General features: G+C 51.6%; 2 protein-coding genes and 1 long non-coding RNA gene across 3 annotated transcripts; all 3 read left to right on the top strand.

Moving 5' to 3' along the window:
• Nucleotides 1-5,905: 5,905 nt before the first annotated feature.
• Nucleotides 5,906-8,412, top strand: LOC116501599. The gene is made up of 6 exons (XM_032207193.1): nucleotides 5,906-6,014; nucleotides 6,143-6,222; nucleotides 6,426-6,551; nucleotides 6,822-6,901; nucleotides 7,224-7,335; nucleotides 8,263-8,412. Exons 1-6 carry the CDS (start codon nucleotides 5,906-5,908, stop codon nucleotides 8,410-8,412), a joined length of 657 nt encoding a protein of 218 aa, XP_032063084.1.
• A 2,202-nt stretch (nucleotides 8,413-10,614) lies between these two features.
• Nucleotides 10,615-12,924, top strand: LOC116501600. The gene is made up of 4 exons (XM_032207194.1): nucleotides 10,615-10,749; nucleotides 11,429-11,566; nucleotides 11,988-12,164; nucleotides 12,703-12,924. Exons 1-4 carry the CDS (start codon nucleotides 10,615-10,617, stop codon nucleotides 12,922-12,924), a joined length of 672 nt encoding a protein of 223 aa, XP_032063085.1.
• A 591-nt stretch (nucleotides 12,925-13,515) lies between these two features.
• On the top strand, nucleotides 13,516-14,260 carry LOC116501596. Its single transcript, XR_004254465.1, has 3 exons — nucleotides 13,516-13,585; nucleotides 13,847-13,906; nucleotides 14,141-14,260. It is a non-coding gene; the product is annotated as an uncharacterized LOC116501596 (long non-coding RNA).
• The last annotated feature ends 222 nt before the right edge of the window (nucleotides 14,261-14,482 follow it).

A 14,482-nucleotide genomic window follows, 5' to 3' on the forward strand; every position in this document is an offset into this window, starting at 1 on the left:
TTGCTTTTTCCCTTTTTTCAGTCCCCTTGGTATATTCTGAATAGTCAATCTTTCAGCCCCCGTATCTACCAGAAATCAAACTTCTTTGTGGGGACCTATTAATAACTTTATCAAGGGCTCTGTAGATGTTTGGGTCCCCAGAAGGTATAGCCCCTGACACCCCTAATCTTCTTTAAATATTTTCTAAGGTTGGTCATATGGAGGAGGCAAATTATCTAGGGGGTCCCTCCCCTCCTTATCTTCTTCATCCTCCTTTTTGTAATTAAATTAAATATATGAGTGGTGGGCAATACCGTTAGTCCCAACTAGGCTGCAGCATACTTGTTCTCTTCTGGATCCATGGGTATTCTACTATTAACATAAATGTTCAATGCCTGACAGACCCAGTCCTCTGTGGACCCAAATATCGACTAAGATACATGTACATGGGGTCTTAAGGTTTCTTTTGGCTTTTTAACTATACAAAATGAATCATTCTTGCCTTATCCTTATGTTTAGTGCTTCTAAAACTATCCCAATATCTTAACAGCCCTAAGGGACTATCCAGTGGAGTATCTGGTAATTTTTCGCTCTTTTTAAACCAGAGGCCCCTCCTCAAACCTCCTGAGTCTAAGGATCTGCTTTGTCCCTGACCCATTCCTGGAACTTCTTTTTATACAAAAAAAAAGTTCTGAAACTCATGCCTGTGCCTGTATGTAAAGGTGTCTTGTGAGTGTTATCCCACCCACAAATACCTAGAACAATCACTTCAGTCCTTCACCGGCCGACTCCCTTGCGGGATATTGGAACTGTGGTTAGAAGGCCTCCGCACTCGCTTCGGAACTAAGTTCCATCTCAATCACACCCTTACACACAGTCACACAACTGAATCCACCCAACCGAACGGCATACTCACAAAACGATAAATCTTCATTCGGATTGTGAGATATGTTCATCTGATTCATGTCAATAGAGAGCAGTTCTGTCTGTCTCTGAGTCCTGCACTGGCAATGTAGTTCTTCCACAGATGTGGTTTCTTCCCTTTCCTCCCCGTGTCCCAGTCTCCCCCTCATTATAGTCAATTTATCAAATCTTCAGAAATATTCCTCAAATCCATGAGCCTATTTGCTTTTGTTACTGATTCCGAACTCTTATTCCTAACAGTTACAGCCTTTTTGCCTTCTTTGTGGTTGATTTAGCACTGCTATAGATGTGACTGGAGTGTCTCTGTGAATGGCCTGTGAGGAATGTTTTAACAATTCGTGAAGTGTCAATAAAGAGCTATTTGTATTTGGATGTTCTTTCTTTGAAGTCTCTGATGTCTGGGGGTTTCAGAACAACTGCTAACAACTAGTGACTGTTATGACTTCTGAATGGGACACTATGCAAGCCCCTGATATCTGGCCAGGAGATTAAGGAGAAGAAAGAAGCTGAAGGACGGCTAGAAGACAAAACTTGCAGGGAATGCTGTATAAGCTTTTGACATGCTGCCAAGGAGTACAAAGGGGAAGGACAAGAAAAAAAAACTGAGAGGAAGACTATGAGCCTTCAGCATGAAAGACCCCCGGAGACCCCCAGAGGGACCACCAGAGACTGATACGCATGCTCCAGTTGGAGGGTTTGGATTCTGGAAACTAATTATAATAACCCATTTTTTTTAGAAGTAGTAATGAATATGTATCAGCCTAGGAGCATAAAAATCAGCTGCTTGATGTAACTGGTGTGCGTCTAGGTGGAGCAGAGACTCCCGACGCACCCAGCGCTGTTTGCTTACCTCTATTCTTTTAATAAATTGTAAACTTTGATTATAATCCTATTTTGGGACTGAGCGATTTAGAACAGGATCTTCGCGTGCAGAATTACGGGTTTAATCCAGAGGAGGGGAGAGCTCTTTGTTCTTTACTTGCTTCTTATGTTCGTAATCCTGCTGGGCTCCTTACTGCTTCCTGCAAAGGGCCACAACGAAACAAGGGTGGGGGCACCTCCCTTAGCTGTTCACAGCCTTGGGACCCAAAAGGATCACATTGGGGTCACCAAATTGTTATAAATTCTGAGTCAATTTAGCTTTATAAGATTTATTTATGGGGTCAATAAAAGGCAAGGAAACAGCGCTGGGTGTGAGGGGAATCTGGGCTCCTCCAACACACTCACAAATTACAGCAGGTGGTTGTTTTTTATGTTTCTAGGCTAATACATATTCATTACTACTTCTAGAAAAAACAGGGTTAGTATAATTAGTTCCCAGAATCCAAACCCTCCCACTGGTGCATGCGTATCAGTCTCCAGTGGACCCTCTGGGGGTCTCTTGTGCTGAAGGCTTGTAGTCTTCCTCCCAGGCTTTTTTTCTTGTCCTTCTCCTTTGTCCGTCTTGGCCGGATGTCAGAGACTTGTGCAGCGTCCCCTGCAAGCTTTGTCTTTTAGTCGTCCTTCAGCTTTTCCTTTCTCCTTAATCTCTTGGCGGATATCAGAGACTTGCGTAGTGTCCCGTACAATAGTCACAATAGTTAGCAGTTAGTTTGAAACACCCCCAGATATCAGAGACTCAAGGTTTACCTTTCAAGCCCTCTATTGACACAAATTGCTGAAATATTCCTTACAAGTGGCTTCTGGTAGATTTATGTCCCATTGTTTCCATGTCCCAGTACCCAATGCTCCTAACATAGTCTTTAACAGTCCATTGCGCCTCTCAACCTTCCCAGAGGCTTGTGGGTGATAAGGGATGTGATACACCCACTCAGTACCATGCCTCTCGGCCCAGGAGGTGACAAGATTGTTTCGGAAATGACTCCCATTGTCAGGCTCAATTCTCTCTGGTCTACCATGACACCACAGCACTTGCCTTTCTAGGCCCAAGATAGTGTTTCAGGCTGTGGCATGGTTTACGGGGTATGTTTCCAGTCACACAGTAGTTGCTTCTATCATGGTGAGTACGTACTGTTTGCCTTGGTGGGTTTGTGGGAGTGGTCTGATATAGTCAATTTGCCAGGCCTCACCATATTGAAACCCTAGCCACCTCCCCCTGTTCCAGGGAGATTTTACCTTCACGGCTTTCTTGGTTGCAGCACAAGTCTCACACTCATGGGTAACCTGTGTTATGACCTCCGTGGTCAGGTCCACCCCTTGATCACAAGCCCATCTGTATGTGGCATCCCTCCCCAGATGTCCTGATGTTTCCTGGGCCCATCCAGCTACAAACAGTTCACCCTTACATTCCCAGTCTAGAAACCCACAGGTCGAGTTTCTTCTGGGGTTTTCTGCCAGAGGCTCCAGGTGAGCCCATGCTCTGCAGCTGCAGTGTAAAGTATGTTTGGCACATCTGGTCCGGTAAAGACAGGTCCAAGGGCTACCGCACGAGCTATTTCTTGTTTGTTTTGTTCAAAGGCCTGTTGTTGCTGCAAAATAGTTTCTCTTTCAAGTCACTCGATATAAAGGACTCACAAGCTGACTATAGCCTGGAACATGCATTCTCCAGAATCCCACAAGGCCTAGGATAGCTTGTGTTTCTTTATTGCTAGTTGGTGGAGACATTGCCGTTATTTTATTGATCACATCCATTGGAATATGGCGACGTCCATCCTGCCATTTTACCCCCAAGAACTGGATTTCCTGTGCAGGTCCCTTGACCTTACTCTCTTTAATGGCAAAACCAGCTTTCAGGAGAATTTGGATTACTTTCTTCCTGTTCTCAAAAACTTCTTCTGCTGTGTTGCCCCACACGAGGATGTCATCAATGTACTGATCCCAGCTGCTTGCCTTCATTGCCTTCTAATTGTTGGCTATTGGCCCCAGCATCGAAGCAGCCAAGTGAGGATGTGTTCACCTGGGCGTCGACTATAATCCTTTCGTATTTCTCACAACTCACTCAGGGATAGGGATCAAGTGGTTTCTGTTTCCTTTATGATTTCCATCTTCCTGCTGTTTTTGTGATGGCTCTGCTTTAGAGATGCCTGCCCTTTCCCCTTCTCCCTCCTTCTTAGGAGAGGCTTCTTCCCTTACTAAACAAGCTGACTTCCGTTTCTATTGTTTTGACTTGACTATGGGAGCGACTGATACCATGGTTGGTCCTCTGGGTCAGCCACAGCTTGTGTTATCTGGTCATCAGACTCAGAGACTTCCTCCCTCTCTTCAAGGTGCTGGATGATGTTAAACAGTGTTTGATAGGAGTAAGCCAAAACCCAGGACAATGCTGCAAGCTGTCGTTCTCCGGCATTATCAGGGTCAGGACATGTGACTCTCAAACATTCCATCAGGTTTTTAGGATTTTGCATTTGTTCAGGGGAGAAGTTCAAAACTATTGGAGGAGACACTCATGACAGGTACCTGCCTATATCCTCCCACACATGTTGCCACCCGTCACAAGACTGTTTCAAGACAGATTCCCAGGTAAGCTTCCTAAACAATTGACTAATCTTAGAGAGAAGAGGAAACCTGTTATTCAGAATTAGAAATCGCAATATACGGGTTACACATGGATATTCAGAATACTCCAAAACTGTTGTAATTAGCCCACTGTGAAAGAAGGAGGAGGTACCATTCCTGATATTATTCATAAACTGACATCCAGATGAGGAAAAGAAGGCAGTGTAGTTCTGAATATTCTCTAAAAGATAGTTTCCATGAGACCCAAATGATAACAGTGCAGAGCCTGAATGCCAGACAAAACTCAAGGCCAGTGCTTGGCAGCACAGTGAATTAAAAAAAATAAAAAATGAACACAGATTGTAGCACATTCTCAGATTGGATATAGAGGAGAAAGGACAACATGACACGGATTGCATGACATATGATCAAACGAGCCAATATTAACATGACACTGAACATGGTGACTAGCAAGTAAGTGTGCTAGTTGTAAGTGTTTTAATCAGTTCTTTTATCTCAACCCTTTGAACCCCACATTAGGCGCCAAAATGGACTGTGGTGGTTTTACTGTGCTAGGCAGCTAAATACCACAACCACGCTCTCACTCCCCGTCCCTAGATGAGGAGGGGAAGAAGTAAAGTATGGAACAACTCACGGGTTGAGATAAGGATAATTTAATTAAAGGGAAAAAATATTAGGGAAAGATTATTATTAACTAAACAATTTAACTATAGGGGAAAAAATGAAAATGTACCAACCCCCAGAAGTGACAAACAACACGACAGGAAACACATACAGTAAGTAATGTGCTATATAACTCGGTTCAGAAAGCAGGTATTTAAAATTTAACCTCTTCCAGAACGTAAGCAACATGAAATAACACTAAAGAACTAAAGGTTCTTTATAGAACTAAAGGTTTATGTCCTCATGAAATAGATTTATTTAAGTACACAGATCTTTACTGCAAATATTTTTACAAATGAAATATACGGATTTTTTTTCTTTTTAAATGGCCCTAAGGAGAATAATATTCATGAATCAGTTGCATCGCTTTTCATTTAGGGGAGATAAAGAAGCTCAGTCCTCTCTTTAGATTTCGGTTGAATGCATGTCATGATATGATCAACACTCAGCCCGCAATCAGCTTGGGTCTTTTGATCGCAGTAAGATGTAAAACCCTTGAGCATGCATTAAATTCTCCCATTTTCCTTGGCTCCTAAAAATAGCATCAACTGCAAGACAATATGAAAATTTATGGAGCCATTTCCTGGGCCTGCATGCAAGAGCAGCCCTGAGAGGAGCTGAGAACAAGGGAGGGCCCTGAGCCAGCATCACCCAACCGGGGGCATGACATCACAAGAGGACCCTTTGTGACCCACACTGCTGTTACCTGGCAATAGCCGGTGCTGGCACAACAGCCCCGCCAGTGTCCGTCAGGACAGCGAGGGGATAGGACAGGAGCGAGTGGGACTGGCGAGGAGCCCCCAAGTGCAGCCCACGTCTTTCCCCACTGCCGGTGGCCGTCCCGAGCCGGCCCTCTCCTCACCCTCACCCCTCATCACTCGCAATGGAGGAGAGACCCCCAAGCCACCCCAGGGTGGCCTGGGAAGAGAGTGAGAGCTCCGATGAGAGCAGCTCTGTATTGGAGCCCGTCGAGGTGGAGTCGCAGCAGCCTGGTGAGTGAGTCTACACTGGGGTGCGCAGGGCTGGGGCCAGCCATGCCCCCTGCTTGAAGCCAGTGCCCCCTTCCCTTGCTTCATCCTGAAGCCCCTCTACAGTAATCCTTGCTCTCCTTCTGTCTTAGATGCTAGCTGGCTACCTGTGTACGAAGAGGAAGAGGAAGCTGTGGACTTCATCGAGGCCTTCGTCAAAAACCCAGAAAAGGTAAGAGCAGCCCTTTCCATGGCGGCTGAGCCTGCATGTCCTGGCCGTGCCCCGGCTCTGCTGCCAGGCTGCTGCAGGGCTGCTGGCTGGGCAGAGCTGCTGCCCTCCAGGCGTCCCACACAGCTCCGCACCCCACAGTGCTGCGGTCCTGCTGGCTGTGGCTCCCTCCTCACACTCCCTCTTGGTATCTCTGTGGCTGCCAGGATGATGTGCAGAAGATAAAGTTCCTGAGGAACATCGTCACTGTGTGCACAACCGCAAAAGAGAAGGGCTTGTTAGAGGGCCTGGACATCTTCTGCTTCAGAAATATGCTGGCAGAGAACATCCAGGTGAGGGGACATGTGGCGGGCTGGGGAAGGTGGCGAGGCTCTCTGGGCATTGGGCAGGGGTGACTGGGGACAAAATGCATGGACGTTGAGTTGCTCCCTGTGAGATTGTGGATGCTGCTGGGACCTCAGTGTTGGAAGGCGCAGGGGGCACTCTGGGTGCCGGTGCTGGGCTGGGGACCCCAGGGCTCCTCTCGTCCTGCCCAGCAGTGCTGGCTCTGCTGGCGCTGGGTATCAACGGCTGCCAGGTCCCATCCCGGTTTTGCTCTGCAGGTGCTGCTGGACGAGGAGCCCAGGGACAAGCTGTGCACAGTGGTGCGGCAGCAAGCCATGCTTGCTATCTCTGCCTTGAGGTATGTGCCCTGTCCTTGGCTCAGCTGGCATATCCCTAGGGCATGGTCCTGGCAGATCTGACCCTGGCAAGGAGGCATTCACCATCCAGGCAGGGCCTCTGCTCTCCCCTGCTCAGGGCTTGTCCAGAGGACAAAGGGAGTACTGAAGCTCTCTGCTGGGAGGTGTGAGGACTACCCTCTTGCCCCGGCCAGCCTCATGGAGGACACTGATCCCAGCAGGGCTCCCCATCCCTCCCTTGGAGTTCTGCCTATGGGAGGTCTGTGTCCACCTCCCTTTGTCATGGAGGCACTGCTGCCAACACCAGTGTCCCTCTCTTTGCAGCACAGTGGAGGTGGTACTGGAGGATGAAATGATGTTTCTGTTACTTGCATCCTTCAAGAGCGTGTTCCTTCTTCCTCCGAAAGAGGAACTGGACATTCGCCTCTACGATACGGTACGTGCTGGGTGAGCTACAGGAGCCCCCATATCTCTTTGAGCTACCTCCTGGCTTGCCTGTATTTACAGATGACTGAAGATCCTTGCTGGGCAGGGTCTCAGCCTTGCTTCACCCCATCACATCCCTCTCACCCTTTCCTTGAGGCCTGGTCTGCACACAGCACCTTTTCTGCCCTGAGGCCTCCACCGGGCAGCGCGCAGAGCTGCAGCTGTCCTTCCTTGGCAGTAAGGAATGTGGTGGTTTTACCCTGCAGGACATCTGAGTTCCACCACAACTGCTCTCTCATTTCCCCTCCACAAAGGGAAAAGTGGAGAAAATACGATGGAAAGGGCTCAAGGCTTAGGCTAAGGAAAGGGACATCCCTCAACAACTATCATCAAGGGCAAAACAGGCTCAGAGTAGGAAGATTAATAAAATGTATTACCTATTTCTAACAAGCTAGAGCAGTAACTCAAAAAAAAACTGGAAATGCCTTCCCCCATCCACCCTCTCTACGTCCGTCCGTCCCCAGAGGAGCCGGGGAATGGGGGTTGCAGTCAGTCTATAACGCTTTGTCTCCACTGCTCCTTCACGGTCCCTCTCTGCCCCTTCTCTGTTGTGGGGTCCCTCCCACGGGATGCCATCCTTCACAAAGTGATCCTGTGTGGGCGTCCCACAGGTAGCAGCTCTTCAAAAACTGCTCCAATATGGCTCCGTACCATGGGGTCCATCTGTCGGGAGCAAACTGTTCCAACATGTGTCTCCCATAGGTAGCAGATGCCCCCAAACCAACTGCTCCTGCTCCTCCTACTCACAGAGGCCACCCCTGCAGACCCCCAAAACCGTGCTATGTAAACCCAGTACAAGGGGGAGTTTAGCACATTCTCTTGGAGCTGTGAAGGACCACTGAAAGCCTGACAACACAAAGATTTGTCCTTCTTGCAGACCCTGAAAAGTATGGACATCATGCTGCAGATGTTGCTGATCAGCCCTCCCACCTTCAGCTTCACGGTGAATTTGTGCAGTATCTTGCAGGTTGGTAGTTTTCACAGTGTAGGCTTCACAGTGGCTGTTCCTCACCCAAGAGCAAGGTGACATATAATAGTGAAGAGTGCCCCCTGTGCCATGCACACAGACCATAGTGCCTGCCAGGCCTGTGCCCAGCACACTCAGGGGAGCCAGGGTCTGTCCACCAAGCTCTTCTAGGGCCCCGCTGTCCCCTGGCTGCTGTCAACATCCCTTGCCCTCCACAGGTCCTTCCTGTGTCACAGCACAGCTTCCTCGCAGCACTCCTGGGCCTCCTCTGCCCCCAGAGCTCTCCTTGCACCAAAGCAGTGGTGAATTTGAGAGAATTTGAGCCCTGTCCTTGTGCACCACACTGGCAGCATCTGGAGCTATCGCCCTGCTTTCCTTGTCCCCTGTGTTTTCCTTGCCAGCTGTGAATAGGGTAGAGTTCTCCTGGGACCTGCCCATCCTGCACAGGAACCCAGCCCCAAAACTCTGTTCTCCTGTCCTCCAAGTAGACATATCCCTGTGGCACCGCATAAACCCAGGCCGTTTCTGCCTGCAGTGGTTTAACCTGGCCAGAGGGTTGAGATAAAGCCAGTTTATTAGGACAGAAAAGAAGGGAAAATAATCATAATAATGATTATAGTACTACTAATAATACACAATGCAATTGCTTACCACCTGCTGACCAATGCCCAGCCTATCCCTGAGCACCCGCTCCCCCCACCCCAGCCAGCCCCCCCATAATTGTTCAGTGTAACGTCAGATGGGATGGAATACCCCTTTGGCCACTTTGGGTCAGCTGTCCTGGGTCTGTCCCCTCCCAGCTCCTGCTGCACCCCCAGCCTGCCTGCTGGCAGGACAGAGCGAGAAGCTGAGAAGTCCTTGGCTTAGTGTAAGCACTGCTCTGCGACAATTAAAACATCAGCGTGTTATCAACGTTATTCTCACCCTAAATGCAAAACACAGCACCACACCAGCTAGGAGGAGGAAAATTATCTCTATCCTAGCTGAAACCAGGACATTGCTCCAAAAGCCAGCCTTCATGGAGAGGGGACAGAGAACTGTGTTTTGGGGGCAGGAATGGGAAGGAGCTAGGCCTTCCCTGGCATGGCATCTGCCTACTTGCCTGGCTACAGGGTTGGCCTTGGGATTTGTGTGAAGGGACCCCATGGCTCAGTGACCCACTGAGGGCTTTGTTCCAGCTCTGGGAATCCCTAATGAACATTGTGACTCCAGCCAGGAGTTCAGCAGTGCTGCTTCTGCTGGAGCAGTTGTCAGCTCCCAGAGTAGACCAGCAGCTTTGCTTCCTGCAGGTGCTGCTATGCTTCACGAGCTCTCAGAACAAAGTTGGAAAGGAGAGAGCCATGGAGAGGATCTGGAGGCTGATTGGTTTCGTTTCTACCCGTTTTCATCACGAGGTGAGGACACAGGCACCCTCCAGCCAGGCTGTCTGCCCTTCCCTATGTTCCAGAGCAGCCTGCAGCTCAGGGGTGCCTGTGAGGCAAAGCTGGGCACAGGTGGGGGCCGTCAGCACAGCTCTGCCCTGAAGGGAGGGTCTTTCTTTCTCCTTCCCCCTGATCTTCCCTCCCCAGGTGCTGCTCTCTGACTTATTGTGTCATGTCTTTCCTCCCTCCCTTCCTTTCTCCCTTCCTCCCTTTCATCCTTTTTTTCCTTCCATAGCCAATTGGAAAATACTTCCAGTCTTCTCAGAGGACAACCATTGTCCTCAGGACACTTGAGACCATTAGAGACTGCTGCATCGATGACGAGAAGAATCAGTGGGCCAAGTTCACGCTGGAAGTGGCCGCGAGAGACTCTGCCTCCTGGCTGATGGATGTAAGCAGCGGATTGCCCTGCCCTTGAGCCCTTTCATCCCTTGCTCACATCCTGCCTCTCATACCCAGCAGCAGTTCCAGTGGCAGCTGGGCAACTGGCTGCAGTCCAGCGGCAGCCACGTTCTCTCCTGTGTCCCTTCCAGGTGGAAACGATTCTGAGATTCCTCCATGAAAACCTGAAAAGGAGCGACAGCACATCTTTACTCCGGCAGAGCTTCTTCTTAGTACTGAAGGCACTGACTAACCAGTTTCCCAGGGAAGCTCTCATAAGCGTGCTGACCAACCTTCCGCCACTTGACAGGTACCACCCCAACAGCTCCCTAAGCACACAGCGGGTCAGGGCCAGGGCTGCAGGATAGCCTGGGACCTGCGGGGCTTGTCTGGGTCACAGCTTTGTGGCCAGGGCAGCCCTGCCAACACAGTGTTCTGGGCTTGCAGCACTACGCTGGACATGTGGAAGGTGATGCTTTCCTTTCCAATGACTTCAGAGAAGATCTTGCAGGAGCTAGAGAATGTTCTCCAGGACAAACGGGTGTGCGCGTCTCTGCAAGCCCACCCTGTGCACACCAGCCTTCTTAACTTCGCTGTGAGTAACCAGAGAACACACCTTGCTCCTCTTCAGGGCTGTGTGTGCTCCTCCAGGAGAGGCACAGTCCTCTCCCTGCCCCATCTTCCCCAAACTGTCGCCTCTTCCAGGACTCATAGACACAGCCCCTTAGGGCCAGCACCAGCCCCCCTACATCAGCCATACGGGGTCCCTGTGCACAAAGACAAAGCCTACCCCTTTACAGGCAGTGCTCACTTTTCTCCATCTCCGGCATCCCCCTACCTTGCCCTTCAGAATGGAAACCTGCAGCAGTGGCAGGGCCAGGGGTACTATCACAGCAATGGCTGAGGCTGGGACAGAGCCATGGTCTTTGCACAGCCTGGGCAGGCTGTGAGGCCGGGGACAAGTAGCACCTGTAGCCTGCCTTGTGCCAGTTCATGCTGCTCTGTTGCTCCTCAGAGGCATGGCAGCAAGAGGCTGCGGACAGCCAGAGGGCAGGAGGAGCAGGCAAAGAAAAGGTGCCGCGTGGTGCCATGCACAGGGCACAGAGGGGCCCTGTTTTCTTCTGCAGGCACAGCTGCCCCAGGATGAGCATCTGGACAGGCACCTGGGTGCATGTCCCCCACACCCTGCCCTGAGCTGCCAGGGGAGCCAGGAGCTGCGTGGTGATGGGCATGCTGCAGGCTCGGCCCCTCTCTCACGGCTGTGTTCTTTTCAGATGATGCATCCAACCAAACATGTACTATTGAATTTATGTGACCCAAAAAAGCTCCTGACGCTTCTGAGTCTTAGCAGCCTGCCGATCCTCTGGCTGGTGCTCAGAGCCCTCGTCATGCTCTCGGAGACATCTCAGATGGTGAGTCGGACTTTGCCAAACAAAGCCCTGTTGGCAGCCTGGTGCTGGGACAGGAGGCAACACCATGGCTTGTCATTAGCTGGGAGTCAGGAGGTGGGGTGATGGTGGCGGTGGGGCCTGGTGGCTGCCTGTGCAGCGTCCCAGGAGCTTTCCAGATGGATTCCCTGGGGGACATGTGCAAAGCGGGTGACTCAGGGGGGGAAATGGAGCCCTTGCTCTCATCACCTCCCTTCCCCATGCCCTGCTCTCCCAGCTACTTAATCACCACATTCGTGGCTGTTGCCTGATGGAAGGTTGCTGGTGAGATTCCCATGGCAGCTGCCAGGAAGTGAGCAGGAGGCTGGTGCTCTGGAACCAGAGCATCCTGGCCAGGGTGGCTGTCCACCTCTTGACTAAAAACATACGGTGTCTTTCTGTACAGGTGACGGACGTGCAGGTCCTGCTGCCAGAAGTCATGGAGGCTCTGCAGTATGAAAACACGCACATCAACATGAAGGCCCTGACTATCTTCAAAAACGTGATTCGTCATCTGGAGAAGAAGGAGGCCAGCCCCATCGCTCTGGCACTGGCTGGGAGACTCCTGCCTCTGTTTAACGATGTAAGACTGCTGTTGGTGACTGAGCCCCGCAGACGGGCACCCTGCAATGGCACTGCCCTTCGGCCCAGGCCTGCGGGCAGCACTCACGCCGGGCCTTCTCCTCTCTCTGCTCCTCTGGACTCTTGTGGGCTGTCTTCTGGGCTCTGCAGTCCAGCAGGGCTTCTCGCTGTCAGGTAGACAACTCAGCACAGCCAAAAGTTCCCTGTGCTGAGGCAGAAAGGCAGAAGCTGAGGAGACAGAGTGTGCCCCAGAAGCCTTACCGAAGGCCAGCCATATATCCTCCTCAGCCCTTTCCCAGGGGAGCTCTGCTTTGACATAGCTGGTGCAGCTACTAGTAAAAGTGGGCTGGCTTGTAGCACACTCCATGGTACAGGCACCCCGTGCAGGAAACCTGTTGCTTTGCCTTGTGCGGGCCTCCAGCTCCTTTGTTCCGAACACGAGGCTTCACCCTTCACATCAGCCACCCTACGGCCCTTGCTCCCCATGGACAGGGGGAGGCTGGCAGTTGGAGAAGTCCTCCTTTTGTCCTCCCTAACAGGTGTCCAGTGAGGTGCGAGAATGCTCCATGCTCCTCTTCAAAGACTTGATGGAGTCTGTGCTGTGGTGGAAAAAAGGAGAAATGAAGAAGACCGTGCACAGGGCCATTATTCCACTGCTTTTCCGGATGAGTGACGAGACTGAGAGTGTGGCCAAGGTACAGATTTCAGACCTGGCCATTGACGAGGGCACTGGGTGTGCTGACACCAGAAGGGTATTCTGAGCATGGGGGGGCCAGGGCAGCAGGCAATCAGACACTTTAGGTATGTGTGTGCGGTGCCATCTCCCTGCCTCTGCTTCTCCACAGGTCTCTGCAGTAGTCCTACTTGCTTGTGCAAAGTTCCTGAAGTGGAAAGAGCTTGAGCAGCTGGCTCAGAACGAAGACGTCATTAAGATTTGGGAGTACTTGGTAAGGAGAACCACACAGCCCCAGGCCCCATATGGACAAGCCTGTCTGACATGCCCAGGCTGCTCCAGCCCAGAGTCCCCCGCCTGCTGCTGCATCGTGGCTCCGTTCCCTCCAGCACAGAGCCCCAAGGGCTCTTCTGCAGGCCCCTCTGCCTTCCCCACCCCCAGGATGCGGGAGGAGACCCTAGCCCATCTGGGCCTTGGCAGCGGGACAGAAGGGTCTCCCAACTCTTTCCAAACCTCAGCCCCACAGAGCTCCTGGCTGGGAGCTCCGGATGGCCTGGGGGAAAGGGGAAAGGGGGTGCTGGCAGGAGGGAGTCGTCCAGCTGGCTGGGGAGGGTCTGTGAGCTCTGTGCCCTTGTGCTTTCTCCAGCTCAAGCAGAAGAAGAGCAGGGTGGAAGGATACCTGCAGCAGAGCCTGCAATACCTGAAGGATGCTCAGGCCAACTTGCGACAGAAGGCTGTCAAATTCATCGGTAAGCCAAGGCCCTGCTTCCCTGTCTGGGCCCTGCCCTGGCAGCAAGGCCCAGCCCTGTGGGCCCTGAAGCCCCTGATTGTACCCCCAGGAGCCCTGTGCCTCCCTCAGCCCCCTGCCCATGCACGTGGGCCTGGTGTGTGCCTTGCTCAGGTTCCTCCTTGGGCACTGTGCTTGCAGGGGGGTTGGGGGCAGGGGGCAGCGCCTGTCTATACCAGGGGCTGTGATGGGGAGCAGGATCTGACTGGTGCTCTTTTCCTAGCGTTTGCTGCAATGCACTCCAGGGACCTAGACAAAGAAGACCTGCATGCGATCATCACCTGTGAGTGAGGGCAGTGCTGGGGGTGCTGGGACCAAGTGACAGGGGGCAGAGCCCATGCAGTCTGCAGCCTTGTCCTGCTCCAGGGAAATGCTGCAGGGGCAAAGGGACGTGCTAGCCGGACCTGTTCCTGCTGGCCCTAGAAGTATACGATGGGGTTGGCACGGTCCAGAGTGATGCTGGATGGTCTCTGTAGGTCAACAGGTTTCATCTCTGCTCTGTGTCTTTCTGTCGCAGTCCTCCGAATGCAATGTGACACCCATCCATCAGTCCGTAACCTGGCAGCTGCGACCATAGAGATCCTGCAACGTCAAGTACAGCAGCAACCCGCATCAAGATGGGCTAGGCTAAAAGCACTGCGCTGCTGGCCGTGAAAAGCCAGGGAGCCGCAAAGCTTCCCTGGGGAAGATCTCTCTGAATAAAACTGCAACTACACGATCAGTCCCTTGGTATCCTTCAGTATTTGTCTTATGTGGCAAGGTTTTGATAGGGGGGTTCTGCAGGGGCAGCTTGTGTGAGAAGAGCCCAGGGGATGCTGCAAGGCAAGCGAGGACCATCCCCAGAGGGCTCCAAAAAGGA

Source organism: Aythya fuligula, unplaced genomic scaffold, assembly GCF_009819795.1.
Source record: "Aythya fuligula isolate bAytFul2 unplaced genomic scaffold, bAytFul2.pri scaffold_52_arrow_ctg1, whole genome shotgun sequence".
Lineage (NCBI taxonomy): Eukaryota > Metazoa > Chordata > Aves > Anseriformes > Anatidae > Aythya > Aythya fuligula.

Bases quoted from the DNA above. Each gene is read 5' to 3' on its own strand.
- LOC116501599 (XM_032207193.1), top strand. From the start codon at position 5,906: ATGGAGGAGAGACCCCCAAGCCACCCCAGGGTGGCCTGGGAAGAGAGT. The intron at 6,552-6,821 runs GTGAGGGGACAT...TTTGCTCTGCAG, and splicing joins TGCTGGCAGAGAACATCCAG to GTGCTGCTGGACGAGGAGCC. The intron at 6,902-7,223 runs GTATGTGCCCTG...CTCTCTTTGCAG, and splicing joins CTTGCTATCTCTGCCTTGAG to CACAGTGGAGGTGGTACTGG.
- LOC116501600 (XM_032207194.1), top strand. From the start codon at position 10,615: ATGTGGAAGGTGATGCTTTCCTTTCCAATGACTTCAGAGAAGATCTTG. The intron at 10,750-11,428 runs GTGAGTAACCAG...TGTTCTTTTCAG, and splicing joins CCAGCCTTCTTAACTTCGCT to ATGATGCATCCAACCAAACA. The intron at 12,165-12,702 runs GTAAGACTGCTG...CCTCCCTAACAG, and splicing joins TCCTGCCTCTGTTTAACGAT to GTGTCCAGTGAGGTGCGAGA.